The 16899-nt window shown below is 34.1% G+C and overlaps 3 protein-coding genes across 18 annotated transcripts; 1 reads left to right on the top strand and 2 right to left on the bottom strand.

Moving 5' to 3' along the window:
* Positions 1 to 1185: 1185 nt before the first annotated feature.
* Positions 1186 to 4297, bottom strand: LOC107420079 (cytokinin riboside 5'-monophosphate phosphoribohydrolase LOG8). The gene is made up of 7 exons (XM_016028944.4): positions 3642 to 4297; positions 3041 to 3138; positions 2874 to 2904; positions 2379 to 2478; positions 2199 to 2269; positions 1974 to 2117; positions 1186 to 1414 (listed from the first exon to the last, which is right to left on the bottom strand). Exons 1-7 carry the CDS (start codon positions 3753 to 3755, stop codon positions 1322 to 1324), a joined length of 651 nt encoding a protein of 216 aa, XP_015884430.1. The 5' UTR covers positions 3756 to 4297; the 3' UTR covers positions 1186 to 1321.
* Positions 4298 to 6447: 2150 nt separating this feature from the next.
* LOC107420034 (uncharacterized) lies at positions 6448 to 9795 on the bottom strand. Of its 16 annotated transcripts, XR_009638910.1 has the most exons (8): positions 9286 to 9456; positions 9100 to 9195; positions 8927 to 9003; positions 8697 to 8752; positions 8527 to 8590; positions 7754 to 8448; positions 7349 to 7470; positions 6790 to 7258 (listed from the first exon to the last, which is right to left on the bottom strand). XR_009638910.1 is itself a non-coding variant. In XM_048475242.2 (6 exons), exons 2-6 carry the CDS (start codon positions 9301 to 9303, stop codon positions 7208 to 7210), a joined length of 510 nt encoding a protein of 169 aa, XP_048331199.1. In that variant the 5' UTR covers positions 9304 to 9350; positions 9701 to 9795; the 3' UTR covers positions 6790 to 7207. The 16 variants fall into 16 exon arrangements, 8 of the variants coding, with proteins under 8 accessions (XP_048331199.1, XP_048331205.1, XP_048331204.1 ...); XR_007241369.2 differs by having other exon boundaries at positions 8527 to 8752; XR_007241370.2 differs by having other exon boundaries at positions 7754 to 8590.
* Positions 9796 to 10457: 662 nt separating this feature from the next.
* LOC107420134 (mitochondrial carrier protein CoAc1) lies at positions 10458 to 14272 on the top strand. The gene is made up of 7 exons (XM_016029022.4): positions 10458 to 11456; positions 11802 to 11887; positions 11972 to 12179; positions 12711 to 12843; positions 13086 to 13270; positions 13689 to 13817; positions 13985 to 14272. The coding sequence occupies exons 1-7, from the start codon at positions 11265 to 11267 to the stop codon at positions 14081 to 14083; spliced, it is 1032 nt and encodes a 343-aa protein (XP_015884508.1). The 5' UTR covers positions 10458 to 11264; the 3' UTR covers positions 14084 to 14272.
* The last annotated feature ends 2627 nt before the right edge of the window (positions 14273 to 16899 follow it).

Below are 16899 nucleotides of genomic sequence, written 5' to 3'. Positions count from 1 at the left end.
TTCTCTGGGTTTCGTAAACAGCAGAGATAAATGGAATGATTGGACAAGAGAAAAGCAATGAGCAGTGAACAATGGGGAGGGAAGGTGTTGGATTTGGAAGTGAATGGGAAAGAAGTCAATCAGCAGTTGCTCGTTCGTGTGTTATGTCCACTAAACAGTGAATGGCTTTTGATTTCATCAAAACTCAAGCACCCCCAAAAATTCCAACAGACATTTCCACATTCCAGTCCCACCACACCACCTCCATACCACCAACACCAATTCCCTCATATGCCTGCCCTTCCAAGCACCCAACATTTCCAGACCAAATGCAAATGCCATGGGGGTCCACGTCATTATGGAGGGGGCAAACAGGTCATTTTGCTAACCAACCAACATGGGTTTGTTCCTATGGTTTCAGAAAGGTTGCTTTGATTTTAGACACTCAGTACCAGTGCTACTCTCTCTCACCCTTGAGTCTTTTCCCCACGTCCACGGACCAACGGTCTACTCACTACCCTCCTTGCTTCCTACTATCTGGAAATAACCTACGAACCCACTTCTAACTTCTATATCCATATTTAGATGACGTAGGTGAAATAAATTCCCCATTTTCATCTTTGTGGGACCTCTAAATGGCTGTTCAAACCATGAGGGAGAGAGAAATATTGAGGGCCGGAAAGGGGAATAAAACTCTTAGAATCAAAATTTCAACTTCCTAGTCCATTAAGCTTTAGAAAAGCAAGGATGTGTTTTCCAGTTGTAATCAACTTACACACTGATTTTTACAAGCGGCACTGCACAAACTCATCACACTGTAATGGATGGATCAAATTAATAATATAATAAGAAGTGAGCCTACTTTCCCCTTCACATCACAAAATCCCACTCTTCATTTCACTTTGAAAAGAAAGAATCCATCCAGAATAGCTTTGAGATTCTTGGAGTTCAATAAACTTCACCAAAAGTCTAAGTTGTCCTCAACTCACCTATCAACTACACCAATTAACTCACTACCTCGTGGGACCATCTCAACAATAACAATCACTTGAAGTTGAGGATTCTGTTCTACAACTTCTCTTTCTTTCCATGTCATAGCATCTTATTTCATTAACAATTGATATAAGAAAATTATGACCGACGGAATAGTGTTCCAATTGACGTCGAACCAAAAAACAGCCAGGATGATTTTTGCTAGAATCCAAATCACAAAGAAAAATAGAAACACATTGCAATGAACAAAAACTGGTCCCATGTAAATGGATCCTTCTACACAAGTCAAACATTGATAACTAATGAATCACATCAGGAAGAGAAAATGCCTATCGACTAATAACAATTTTCACCTCGCATTTTCTTGGCTTGGATAATTACCGAGTTGTTCCATCTGCCAGCTTTCATGAGGAGCAACATGTTCATGGGAAGGAGTGTATTGCTGCAAAAATATAATAAAAGATCAGATATTTAAAATATGTTAAAGCCCTCGCTCTCTAAATCCAATCCATCTGCCTATAAGAACAATTCTAACCAAAATCTCCCATAATCCTGCTTATGGGACTTCTACCATCAATTTGGCCTTCATTTAATATTGCAGCACAAATAATTTGCCAAAAAGGACAAGTAGGTATCTGAAATATGTCGTCGCCTCTCTGCATACTACTACGATAGCAAATAAAGGCAGCCATGTGACCAGGACAGATAGATTTTTACTTCCAAACCCATTTGTAATTTTAAGTTTAGATTAGTGACTTCATTAAACAGGACATTATTAAAATCAATGTGAAACCTAGTCATGTTTTGATGAAAATTAGAAAGTTCTTGATATGGACAACTACTATCCTTCTTTATTTTTTGTCCATCCATTCAGAGGCAAGAAATTGCCATTGAAGGACAGCCGTGCAATTTTTTCCTTTTCTTACAAAAGAAGCACTTTCGACATTAAGACAAAAATCAATTTAATGAACAGGAGGAAAAAGGCATGGTTAAGAAAATACCTCCATCTTTATCATAAGTTCTTCGGCTGTTGGAGCAGAGATAACTATATGCCGAGCACCAGGCTTAATGAATCCTTCTACAACACCATTGTCAAATAGTGAAAGCAGAGAATTATAGTATCCATCCACATTTAGCAAACCCACCTGTAAAGAGTAAAATCTAGTTAAAAGTCTGTTAACCTATTGCAGATTGAAGAACTTCAACAACAAAGATCAGTATATTACAGTTTTTTTATGAATGCCAAGTTGGGCCCATGTGATCATTTCCAGCAGCTCTTCCATTGTTCCATACCCCCCTTTAAGAACAATGTATGTAAAATTGTGTAAGTAAATAAAGATAATAAAGATCGTTGCACTTTTCTCAAGAATATTATTTAAATTAATTCTCTATAACCGTGTTAGTACCAGGTAGGGCAATAAAGGCATCAGCTTCTCGAGCCATTTCTGCTTTACGCTCATGCATGTCTGACACAGTTCGTACCTCTCCAACAGTTTCACCAGATATCTGTCAATTTATGCATAACGTTGTACCAATTGAATCAATCTTTTTTTTTTTTCAATCGTCAACAAAACACTACTACTTTCTATACAGATTTCTCTCCCAAACAAGCGCTGCTTAAAATTAGCATACACCATACAGAAAACTTCAAAAATAAAGACTATGTAGATATACATTTTTCCCTTCTTGAATTTGCTTTGAAAGAACAACTGTAAAGCTATGAAAATCTTGATTTTCAAAACATAGTTACAAGTGTCAGATGGTTCTAAATTTTGTAATGTTGGCTACAAAAGAACTTAAGGAAAAAACAAAGAAAGAAAAGAAAAGTGGAAAAGAGCAAGATGGTTAGGTATATTGAACATGGAGGAAAAATAAGAACATGAACCGAGAACAAAAGGTACCTCGAGAGGCATGAGAGCTTTGGGAATCACCCTGCAAGAAAAAGCAGTTACAAGTCTTATGAAGGGATATAATGTGATTAAAAGAACATCTTTCTTGCAGTAGAAAACAGAATTATCAATAAAAGATAGCAATCAATATACTCAAGGAGGCATATTTCCAGTTATACCCGAGAACATGGCAACCTCCATCATACACTGTCTGGGATATCAAACCCATCAAGCCGACACTTCCCCCACCATACACTAAATCGATCTTCCTCTTCACCTGCAATCCAAATTCATAAAGTTAGACACGTAACACACATAGTAGTTCTTTAAAAGAAACCCCAATCATAGAAGCCAAAAACCTATATTACCAAATATAATCAAACATATCATACCCTCCTGGTCAGTACATGGAACACTCAATTTACGGGTAATCAGCGTATAAAAGTTAATGTTCTTGATGGGAAATCTTAGAATAATAAAATTCTCATTATCAAACGGAACAAACCCTGTTCAAGACATAAAACACCCTTTTTGGAATTCTTCAATTGAAATACAAAACAAGCATTAAACCTCATGTTTTGACGCCAGAAAGCCCAGGCCAAAATACAATCTGAATACCCAGAAAAAACAAAAAGACGCTGTTGAAATCATCAAAAACCCAGCACCAACCACCGCAAAATGAAATTAAATAAAAAATCATCAAAACGGTACGTGCTTGAAAGACCACCAACAACAACCGAATAAAAGTCAAAGCAAAGTTAGTGTAAGAAACGAGCAAACCAGTTCATTGCCCAGTTCAAGAGCAGCATCACTGAATACTTTCCTATGACCAGAGTTGCTTCCACAAAAGACACAAATCCTCCTGAACTTGCTTCTTGCTTTGTTTTCTTCCATTGACAGTTGCTATTTAATAATATCTTTAATCAATCCGAAAGCATTGGAAAGACCAAAAAAATAAAAATAAAAAACTTTCTTTAATTTGCAAAAACTACAAAAACCTTTTTTCTTTTTTTTTTCTTTTTTCCTTTTTTCTTTTTTCCCTCTTTGAAGAATTAATAAAAGAGAAGAGAAATAAGAGAGGGATTCTATAAAGACAATCTGGGTTGATCCTTAATCGGTGTATTAGACAATCCAAATGCGAGAATCAATGGGTCTTATATATCCGGCGAGTGAAGCACCGGGAAACCCACATGCTCCATTCCCTTTCTAATCCAACGTCTCTTTGTCGGCTTTAACACTTGCTTGTTAAGTATTATGAATATGGAAAATTAAATAAATTTCGAAAAAATTTAAAATAATCAAATAAACTATGAGTTTTCTCTGTCGAGTCAGAAGAAATATCAATCAGAATTTCTATTCACAAAAAAGTTGGGATTGAGAGAAAGACAGATTAGCACACACTCAGATTAGAGCACAAATGGTAACTCCCACCCACTAGTGGACTTTGACTTTCATCTATATATACATTTATATTTTTTTCTATATATTAAGATAACATTTTAATTTTCGTAAATAAAAAAAAAGAAAAAAAAAAAAAGATAACATTTTAATTTTACAGAACAGTTTCCATGATTTTAAAATCTTCCTTGTTCCAAGAATATTATTGACAACTAGTTATCACGTTTGGTGCTTTTTAACAATGTTATTAGAGTAAAATGGAAGCAAAAAGAAAATTCCATTAGAACAGAAAAAAGAAATTCAAAATTAAATGTACAATGTTAATTGCAATCCAATTAATTCAATACATATAAAAAAAAACCTCAAAAATTACATAAAAAATATATTTTAAAAAATGGTCTCGGCCTAATTTTCATTATTTGATGTGACATTCTAACTAAAATGTCTTCTTACATATTTTTTTCCCTTTGAAAAAGTTCAAAGAATAAACTATTTGAGACAAAACTATTAATTGGCCCGAACAAAATTAGTGAAAATGACAGAGGCATTAATGGCCAAATCATATGCATGTGTGGAAGATGAATTATTTTTTTGGGGCTGAAAGTTTGCAGCATAAATAAAATCTAATGAATTGAATGCATGCCAAACTTGAGGAATTAAATTATAAGCCTACTTCCTAGAATTAATATTCATAAAAATAAAAAACAAAAATGCTACAATTTCCAGTTTCCCAGAAGAAGATTTTGGTGGAAAGGCAATAATCTACAGTACCCAACAGTAACAACTCTAGTACACTAATGAGATCCATCTCTAATACACTTATATTAATGGGTCCCACCATAGTATTAGATGTTGGTACTCCAGAAACTTGTTCGGTGGAAATATTGTCATTTTTTTATTTTTTATTTTTATGTCAAATTATTTGAGGATGACTAATGGTGAGTACGAAAGGTAAAGGACATATAATGTTGGTGCTTTAATAATTTTAGGGTTGAAAGTTTGAAACTTTAACTGCCATAACTGTCAAAACATAGGCTTTTCCAAGTATAGGAAGACCGATAATTATGACATATTCACAACTCTTGTCTCTTCACCTCTTCTTCTCTCCTCTCAATCCCTAAGTTTTTGCATTCTGTTTCGGATACTTATTGAAGAACTAACTAAAACGTCCATTATTCCATATCCAAAAAACAAAGAACTCTTAATTTTCTCTGGGGGAAGAACAACACCACTCTCTGGCATCTCTTTTGGACGTCAAATTTTCAAAACCGACTTAAGGAAACAATAAACCCAAGAACAGAATCGAAACCCCTTCAAAAAAAAAAAAGAAAAAAAAAAAAAAACAGAGTTGAAACAGAGAAACGATTTCCATACCATTATCAAAAAAAGTTAATAAATTTTAGATGTCTTGAGTAATGGGAAGGAAAACTCCATTGGATGAGAGCTTTTTGGTTCATCCAGTGCTATCTTTCTTAGTCCTTGCCATTGGAATGGCCGCTGCAATTGCTATGATAACAGGTCTTTGCGGTGTTCGATCTCGGAAAAAGTCTTCTACTTCATCATCAGCAGCAGAAGACAAGTCGGTTGCATTTAATCCGCCATCAACGTTGCCAAATGTAGCCGCGGAAAATGCACAAACAGAGAATGCAACAGAGAAAGCAGACCCAGTAATTAAAGAACTACCACTTCCTCCTGCAATGAAGCTAATGGGAGAGACTTCTCCGAACAACCAAATCTCTAAGTGCATGTCCGAGAGGAAACTGAAGATAAACATGAGCATGAAAGTCCCGAGAAGCTTGTCTGTATCAAGACATGGGGACCAGAAGGATGATAATGGTCGACACAAGAAAGGGAAGATAAAGGCTGATGACTCTGTTTGGATGAAAACAATCATACTAGGTGAGAAATGTAAAGTCGCAAATGAAGATGAAGCTGTGATTTATGAAGGACAAGGTAAGAAAATATCTGCATACCACCCGAGAACAGCGAGTTCGATATCATTTTCTAGGCAATCTTCCTTCATTGATCCAGACGCAATTACCATTCCCAGCCAAATACCAACTAGAATAGAAAAAAGCTAAAACTTCCAGAAATGAGACAAGAATTTTCTCTTGATTTAAATTATGTTGTCCTGATTTGTATCTGGTGTTAGATATTTCGTTTTTAATCAGGTCAATTCGGCTGAATTGGGATGAGAGAATGAATATTTTCTTTATTTCTTTTTCTTCTTTGTTCTTCGTTCTTCGTTCTTCGTTCTTCGTTCTTGACTGTGTGATCAATCTCATTTGTGATTTAGCATTTTTAACATCCATGCCAGGGCCGGATTCTATAAAAAAAAAAAGAACATATTTTTATGTTTAGGAAAACTCTCAATCAGAATATCTATGCCCTTAAATTACAAAAGCCGAAACATCTACAACAAAGGCCTCTAAAGTTCTGTGCAAGATTAACTATTGTGATTATATAATAGAAAATCAACATTTTAAACTTAATTTAAGGTCAAAAATTTGCAACTAATCCAAAAACAAAATTTTCGATCTGAAATTGGTTGTAATATATACTAGATTATGAGGTCACTTAACATATGAACACGGCTTGCCACACTTTTTCCTAGGCAGACAATGCATAAATTTTACACCAGTATGCAACCAAAGGAATTTCAACCTGTTGGTAACGCAGTTATGATTCTGAATATTGGATCTGTTGGTGCTAGACACTAAGACGTTGGACTTCGATGACCTGCTGGAAGGGCTTCTTTGCTCACTATCTGTGTTATGGGCTCCTTTAAGGTTTGCTTCTGTGATCTGTGTTTGAGGGCGGCTGAAACATGATGCACCTGCCTTTGGTATATCATCACAGCTGCTGGAGACATTGGCTTGCCGTGACAATCCTTTTGATTGTTTTGTATGCTTGAAGCTTCATAATTGCACAATTGATCATTGCATCTTTCACTCATGGAAAATAGAAAGTAGGCAGGACATAAAGAAGGAAAACCATGTCTGCACAACAAATACACCAGACTTTAACAATGACAATAATTTGAACATGTCATAATAATTTACCCTATCTTCTTTAGTCATCACAGAAACCTTCTCCTCTGGAGTCTTCGCTCTTGTTATGATGCTGTCAGCAGCATCAATCCCTTGCCCTTTTGATATACTGCTTGAATCGTGCACTTTAGATTTGCCATATGGTTTATTTTCTTTTCCATCTGCAACAGAATGGCCAAGTCAAAAATTTTGTAATCAAGAATTAAAAGTGGAAGAAGAAATTTCTTACACATTTAAAACAAAGATGAATTTCTTAGTAATATAGTTCAAGCAAAATAATAATAAATTTAAGCTGTGCAATCAAATTGACTTGTAGATATAAGATTGTCAACAAAGAAAATGTTCACATCCACCACGAGTGCTTGATAAAAAAGCAAAGAGAAATAAGAACACATAGATGGAGAAAAGATTGGCATATTGAAAAACTATTGAACATTTTGTTACCACTGGCTATGGAACGGGATATCTGACTGCTTGTTTCAGCACAATGGCCCTATCAATAAAGGATCAGTGATTTTAACAAATCAAAATGTGATACAGCATTTTAGCCGCGAAGGAAAAAAGAAAAGAAAAAAATGTATCAAACATGTGAAAAATCACTTAACTCGTTCAGGAGAATCAGTAAGAATTGATTGTTGGTGCTTCAAAATGGTCCAGGCAAACACATAATCTAATCGGAATCTTACAAAGTATGGAAAAAAAAAATTAAAAAAAATAATTAACATACTAAAAATATGTTGTTTTTGACATGGAATATGACTGCTGTGGCTTTGATACTACTGTTATATCACTTATTAACTACATGTAAGAAATCTATGCCTTTGCGATAAAAGAGAGTACTGAACATTCTTTTCAGATAACCATAATCTGGCTTCTCATCAAAGAGCAGTGAACGACAGTAATGCAAATAAGAGGCAAAATCTTTTAACCGCAACACTTTGTTAAATGATACGGTGAATTAGTTACATGAAATTACAGTATGGGTTCAGACAATGAAGAAAGAAAGAAACAAAGGCACAAATAAACATCCATAGTGGCTCCTATTTCGTGCTACCTCAATAGGTGTGCACATCTTTATTTCTTTCACCTTTTCTCAATTCTTCTTAGAATTTCCTGTTTGCAGTCCCTGCTAAGGAAGACTGCCAATGGAGGGGCTTTTGAATTACAATAAGATTTGGAATTAACAAATAAATAAATAAGGTATCCACTGATATTACCTGCCCCTTAGAAAATATAGAAGGACATATCCAAGGGATTCTAAGTCATCCCTGCGGCTTTGTTCTATCCATTACAGGAAATAAAGTTATAAGCGCTAGGTGGGGCTAAAAACATCAATTATGAAAGTTTTTCATGCTGCCAAATTAAAAGAATTAAAATGTAGCGATACCAAAGTGAGCATTAAGGCTTGCAAAGCTTGAAGTTCCAACAAAAATGTTAATTTTTCTGCAAAGCCAAGAACCACGTAATGAAATCAATTAAGCACTAATATTATGGAAACAGCAGAACAACAAGAATAATTAACTATAATGTTTCTAATCAAGATCAATCATCGACTGAACTCTTTTGGCATGATGGTAATAGTAATTTATTGAAGACTGGAATTAGAGCTCCACAGACCTGCAGGGTATATGTTCATCGGTTGAAGGACGTTTATACATTCTAGCTAAACCAAAATCTGCGATGAAGACCTTTTTCTGTGAAACATGCACTCTTAAGAACTCAAATGTTACAATGTGGATAGTAATACCAATATCAATATTTGACATAGAACAAAAAGAAACAAGAACAACCTTATCATCACGAGTGTTCCTTCCCATAAGAAACTTAGCTGGCTTGATGTCACGATGTAAACAAGATTTGGAGTGGACAAATTCAATCCTATCGATCTGATGAGCATGCTTAAGTTAATTAGAAGAGACTGTCTATAGTAAGAATTCAAAGATGCAAAGTCCACAAGCATTAGATGCAATCCTTACCATCTGATCCGCAAGCATGAGAACAGATTTCAAAGACAGTTTTTCGCCTGTAGTGATATCAGAATCTGCACAATCCAAAAAGAAAATTCCTAAGACCAATTACAACCCCATTAATCAAATCCTCTCTTAAGTGTGTGTGTGTGTGGGGGGGGGGGGAGGGGTGGGGGTGTGTATATATATATATGTATTTCTTTGTTTTTTTTTTTTTTTTTTTTTTTTTTTTTTTTTTTTTTTTTCTTTAAACTCTTGGATAGGTGACTCGAATTTAGAGCTTCTACCCACACTGGGCTGGGCTACCCGGATAGGACGAGTTTATAAGCATTCAGAAGGTTTTATGCACACACATTAAGCATGTATTGCACTTTCTTAGGTAGCAAGCAACAAAAGTAGTGTAACAGAAATCATTACAAATTACCATAGTGAATCTCCCAAAAAGACCACCACTTTCAACCTTGGGACCTACTGTGTGCTTGTTCCTAATGCAAGGCTCCATTGAAACCCAATAATAATCAGAATTTGGAAAATCTACCAACTAACTACCTAACAAAAATAAATTAATTAAAGAAAGCAATATAATTAATTAAAAAGAGTGAAGTGCATGTTGATGTGGTACTAATTAAGCCATTAGTTATTGAGCAATAAAATAATGCAATACCCGTTGATAAGGGCTTCTTTTCCTGTAGTTTTCTGGGGTGGTTTTGATCACCAAGATCTTGTGATTGATGGTTTTCAGGTTAATTGAGAGAACAATTACATTTTGGTAATTCCAGAAAGAAGAGAAAAGAAGAGGCAGACTAAATATGATGCCCTTAATTTATTAATTATTATTTATAAAAATTCGGAAAAGCCATAATTTATTTTTATTTTTGGTATAATTTTTATTTATTTATTTATTTTAATAATTGTGTTAATATTGGTTTGTGGGTGTAGACGTGTAACACACCTCCTTCGGGGGTCACGTTTATGTGAAATTGAGGCTGACAAACAGACACATTTACCGCTTTCACGGGGATTCCGAGATGATACCCAACCCAACCACGCGCGTAAAAATGAAATCCTTGAAAAGGGCTCTAAGATCGTGCCACGTGTACGGATGCCTAGTCATTGTTTCTTAACCCGGAGCAAGCAAAGCGTATCTTCTTCCATAAATACCCCTTTGAAATTTCATATGACACCGAAGAGCTGAGCGCCCTGTGGAAACAGAAAAGAGAGCGGAGAAAAGTTTAGGAAATAACCAGGAAACCTCCTCTCCTCCTTCCGACTGCCAAGGAGAACGGGTACTCGAAATTCAATATACTCCGTGTGCCTGTTCTCCTCTCTGACTTCTAAAACCCATTCACTCTCTCAATCTTTTTTTTTTTTTTGGGTAGGTTTCGTCTACATATTCGATTCTTCTTTCTCCGTTTTTCTTTTTTTCAAATCGTTCTTTGCGTTTCGGCAATTTATGAATTAGGTTTACCTGGAAAATCGTTTGTATCATAGGGTTTTGAATATTCGGTCCATTGTGATTGTTTCTGGGTCTGGTGGGTACTGATGATTTTTGCGCTAGATTGATAAAGATTGTTGCTTTAACTCAAGGGCCGTGACTGTTTATGATCTTGTTTGCTGATTTTCGATCACCGTATTCTGTTGTACTTCTCAGTTCTTTGGAATCGATGGGTTTTGTGATAGATCTATGGAATTGTCATTGTAATTGAAGGGGCTTTTTGGCATTTTGGTGTTGTAGGTCAGCTTCCTTGTGTTTCTTTGGATGTTGAATCTTATTGTTGAGGAAAATCGGCTTGTGAACGTGCCCAACTTGTTTCTGGGACTTCTCAGGCCTTTTTGGCTTCCCTTTGAACAAAAAGTGTTCTCGTTTTTTGTTACAAGAGATAGATGGGATAAGGAGTTGTTCAAGCTGCAGAGTGGATAGCAAATACTTATCGAATTAACGAAGGCTTTCTCGTTAGAATTGTGTGATTTGTTCGGAGTGATTAGAAATGGGTTCTGCACAAAGGTCTACCTTGTCCGGGAACGTGGCAGGATTAGTTGATGGTTCATCCTCCCGTGAAGAGATTTCCTACATTGATACTATGCCTGTTTATGTTAAGGAATTGATTGCTGGAGGTGCTGCTGGCGCATTTGCTAAGACTGCTGTTGCACCTCTTGAACGGATCAAAATATTACTGCAGGTAAAACGAACGACTATATGCACCCCAACCGATCCCTTCCACATCTACCTTTAGTTGTGATGACTTTATTGAGTACATAGTACATCTCTGATTTAATAAATGGGCAGCTTGATTTGTTTTCTCAAATATAAGTTCAGCTGACTGGTTAATTTCTTAAATATGATTGTTTTTGGTTTTGGTAGTTTATAGACATGCTTTCTCATTCTCTTTCTTCGAGTCTACTTGGGTATTTTGCTCTTTTAGATAGTTGCTATGCTTGGTAGCAATTGCTTGTTTGTTCCTTCCATAACATATCCTAGATTTTCATTATGTGTATCATGTCTTTGCATGCATGGACAAACATAGACAAGGACAGACGGGTTCCGTTCTCTTGGTGTGTGCCAATCTTTGAAGAAGTTGTTGAAGCATGAAGGTGCCCTAGGGTTCTATAAGTAAGTTGGAATTGATGAATTTACTTTTCTTATTCGTACATGTGTCCCCCACGAAATTTTTTCAACATGTTTTCTATCATGTAGGGGAAATGGAGCAAGTGTCATTCGAATTGTTCCTTATGCAGCCTTGCATTACATGACATACGAGCAGTATCGAACTTGGATCTTGAATAATTATCCTAACCTTGGTTCAGGTCCTCATATTGATCTTTTAGCTGGTTCAGCAGCTGGAGGAACAGCAGTTTTATGCACGTACCCCTTGGACCTTGCTCGTACTAAACTTGCTTATCAGGTCAGTATCAAGCTTTTCTTTTACCTTAACCATGCTAATGTATCCAGTTAACTAATATTGTTGTGTTGGTTAAATTTTGGCCTTTCTCTTTAATGTTTTGGTATAACTTCTGGATTGACTCAGTTAATATCTAGTCTAGATCTGTCTTAGAAAAGGATCTTGTACATATTTCATATATGCTACTCCATTTCAAATAATGTTATCCTGTTTTAGAAGTTTTGTTTATTTGTTCTTCATTTATTACTTGTAGTGAGTTATGTTGTTTAATCATGTTCCAGAATGAGTTGGTTTTAAGGAATTGAGGGATTGAGCATATGATCTAGATGTCAGCTTGTAGTATTTTTTATTGATTTTGCCTTTTTATTGCTTACAATTTAAATGATATATACTCACAGATAGTTTGGTTATAGTGAACTTAGCCTTCTCAGGTCTAATTGTTGAACTAAAAGATGCTACATACCTGGATGAGAGAGATTGTATATTAAAATTGATGATTTCTTTAATAAGTTCCATATTTATGGCTTTGTATAGGTTGTAGACACCCGAGGAAGCTTTAAGTATGCTACAAAAAGCGTTCATGCTGAAACTGCTTATAGGGGCATAAAAGATGTGCTTTCCAGTGTATACAAAGGAGGAGGAATTCGTGGGCTTTATCGAGGTGTAGGTATGTTTGTGCTTCCCTTGTTTCGTTGTGGCACTAACTTTTGTGGCCATGTTCATTTTTATTAAAAATATGTTTTGATGATTGCTTTATCATTATTGTTGTTATCTCACTGTGTTTGGTTTTGGTGATTGTTGCATTTTTTCGTTATTGATGAAGACTTTTAATTGGGAGTTCATCTCTTGTTATGTGATGTGATATTCTAGGTATGCCAATCATTTTGAGCTTTTAATTTCTTTGAACAGGCCCAACACTTACTGGAATACTCCCTTATGCTGGTTTAAAATTCTATATATACGAGGAACTTAAGAGGCATGTTCCCGAAGAGTATGAAAAGTCAATTGCAATGCGTCTTTCATGTGGAGCTCTAGCTGGATTATTTGGGCAGACCTTCACATACCCATTAGATGTTGTTAGAAGGCAAATGCAGGTATTGCCTCATAACTAGTCTCTTATACTTTCAGTAGAATGGAACTGGTGTAGTTCCTGACTTCCATAAATCTTATAGATCTTTTATCGGGCGCATGAAGTGTGATGCAAAGGGTAGCCTTAAGGGCTACAAGTTATTGATGTCACTTGGTCTGTAGATTTAGGTTAGCAGCTAGATTTTATATTTGAAATGCTAACTGGATAAGATAACTTTAGCAATGTAAATGAAATACATTTTATTTGCTATCTGTTTCTTGTCAAAACAGCTAAGAGAACGTGCGACATTCAATTTATATTTATTTTTTTACATTTTAGTTATGATGATGTCAGAACCGACATATTGGAGTTGTTCCATGTGTTGGCACTGAGGTAGTAATATAATTTAGGAGTTTGACAGTAGCTGTGGGATGTTGTGGCAGGTTGGAAATCTGCTACCCTCAGGTCAAGGTGATGCTGGATACAAGAACACATTAGACGGACTTACTTCTATTGTGCGGAACCAAGGATGGAGGCAATTGTTTGCGGGCCTAAGCATAAACTATATCAAGGTGATTGCTTTTTGCTCGAATACTGGGCTCAAATCACAGTTCTCTGATGACTGGTTATCATATTTGCATGTTTTTGTTTTTATCAATCTCATTTTGAGAAACTTGAGCAAATATGATATCGTTTTCCTATTCTTTGTTACTGATTTGCTGTTGAACTGTATTGGCAGATTGTTCCATCGGTAGCTATTGGTTTCACTGCATATGACACGGTGAAGATGTGGCTCCGTGTACCGCCCCGACAGAAGTCTCAATCAGTATCTGCTTAGTTTAAGGACACACTTTTTTTTCCTTTTTTTTTTCTTTTTTTTTTTTCTTTTTTTTTTTAATAGTTTTAGGGTTTGTGGGGTGGGTGGGTCAATAATACACTTTGTTTCTCCATTTACGGTGATTGATGGAACACAAATGATGCGAATGTTGGAAAGTTGCGGTCTAATAGCAGTGATGGGATTTGCGCCTTTTTCTTATTATTATAATTATTTTTTCCGTAAAATTCTTTCTATATACCAAATATACTTTCAATAAGACGAATCAACATGATACATTCTTCTTCTCCTTCCTTGTAAAAACATAATTATATGAAGACATTTTTTAAACCAAGAATCCAAAACACCATTTATTAAAATTTTGTTTTATTAGAGTCGTTTAGTTTTTATTTAGGTTATATAAGTACCATATAATACGCATATGTGCTATAAAATATTTGTAGAATTAATAAATAATGAACGTACGTTTTCTATTCCATTTAGATCTTTGCCTTCAGAATTAATAATAACTTGCACGCATTAAAATTTGAAATAGAGTATGAATTATATAAGAAATTCTCTTTTAACTAATGATGCTCGTAAATAATCTATTAGATTATATTTGTCTCGAAATAATTATTGCGCCACTATTATTTATTATAAATAAAGCGTCTTCACTAAAATTTTTTAAAATAAAAAAAATATTTTCAACGATGGCATCTTTTAAAATAAATATAAAATTTTAAAGCGATTCTTAACAACATTTTTTATTCATGATCGATGTTTATTTATTTTTCGATTTATTTTCTTATATTTCCTCTTTGTATTTTATATAAATTATTTTTTAAATATTATATAGTGACACATAAATTTGTGTTAATATAAAAATAAATAGTAAATTTGGTTTTCTATGTTTAAAGAATTATAGTCATTTTTGTTTTAAAAAGTTAATATAAAAAGTTTGTTTAAACTTTATTTTTAAAAGGAAATTTTTTAAAAATAAATAGTAAAAAAAAAAGAATATTATTTTGAGGATGCTTTATTATTTTGTAATAGAGAATGTTATTTGTCATAACTAATAATTTATTACAAGAAAGATTGGACAATTTAAATATATACTTTATGATAAAATAAAAATGTAATTTATTACTATTAGTGACCTATTATTGGTGGGTTCAACACGTTTATAAGACAATTTAAAAGGCTACTATTCAACTTTATTTTCTTCGGTTTTTGTTTTAAAAAATAGATCACATTAAATGCAACAAATTAATATTTTGTCTAATCAATATAGATCACAACGGTGATAATTACCACCTAGTGACAAAATTGCAGAATTTATAATATTTATTTGTCATTTTATATGGTTTGGGAGTGTTATTGGTATCTAATTAATAGTTTAAAGGATTTTATGCATTTTTTTTTTAAATATTGTCACAAAATATCCATTCAGCGTGCAAGAGATGAGTCGTATAGTCAATGTAATTTATTTCTCTTTTCATGTACGAACCGTGGACTACAAAGGAGAAAGGTCTTGTCTTCTAGACAGCATCTAGAATATTATAAAAATGAACATAGAATTGAGTTTTATTCATCGAAAAAATAAATTAAAATAATAATGTATAGAAATATAGAAATTGAAGTGGTAGTTTCCAATTAAAGTTAAAGCGTTGACTGCAGATGGTGCCAAATTTGAAATTTTAGAGATCAGGTAGGAAGGGTTGGCTGGTTATGCTTGGTTGATTGTAAATTGGGTAATGAATATAAAAAGTCTCCTACACATGCTCATAAGAAAATCCATTTACAGTCTCCTACACATGCTCAAAACGACGACTCCATTCTTGGAATATTGCAGAAAACACTGTCTTAGAAGGAAAAACCAATAAAACGACTGAGAAAAAAACTTTCTTAGAAAAACCTTGGTCGTCAAATTTTCCACGTAAAAAAAAAAAAAAAAAAAAATGTTAGAAGAGAATTATGATTTCTAAATTCCAATTGGAATGGCTTTTTAGCAACTTTCTAACGCCTTATTTTCCACAAAGAGAAAATTCGGGGAAGTGAACAATGAAGACCAACTTTCATATTCGTTCCAATAAACAAAAAATAAATATATGTCTGTCAATAATGGATATTATTACGGTCAACTTCTTATATAAAGTTGACTGAGTTAAGTCAAGTGACTAAAAGAATCGAAATTCCATAAAATAAACACCTACTTTATATAATTTTTCAGTGAAAATAAAAGGATGATGATAAAAATAAAATGTAGGGATGCCACTCAAGAAAAAAGGAATATCGCGCTCCACACGACCAGAGAAAATGAAAGAAGAAAGATCGGAAATTAACTTCTTCTAGTCATATTTGATATATAGTAAAAAGTGCACGATAAATTAAGAAAAAATAAATAAATAAATAAAGGACTTTGTTTTTTTCGTAGTAAAATTAAAATCATAAAAATATCTACGACGAATATATACCTTTGGCACCTTCTATATCTAGGTCAATAAACTTATGCAAAATGCCAAGTTTAATATGCAGCTTTATAAGTTGAATTTGAAAAAACATAAGGTGTCAATTTTAACTTGGAAGACGTGGATACTTGCATGTAAACATCTAAAGCGCTTCGAATTGTCGATTCATGTTTCAATTTCTGAAGCTCTTAAAGATGGATATTTTAAGATGGATATTTCATAAAATATCCATCTATTAATAAGAAAAAAAAAAATTGCCTACAATATAAATAATGGTGGAGCTGGAAAATAAATTCGATAAAGAGTCAATATCAATGACTCATCAAAGTGAAATTATTATTAAAAAAAAATTTAAAAAAAAAAAAGGAA

The sequence above is a fragment of the Ziziphus jujuba genome, chromosome 5 (assembly GCF_031755915.1).
Source record: "Ziziphus jujuba cultivar Dongzao chromosome 5, ASM3175591v1".
Taxonomy (NCBI): domain Eukaryota; kingdom Viridiplantae; phylum Streptophyta; class Magnoliopsida; order Rosales; family Rhamnaceae; genus Ziziphus; species Ziziphus jujuba.
The sequence above is the reverse complement of the archived record's forward strand: the minus strand, read 5'-3'. Positions and strand labels throughout refer to the sequence as shown.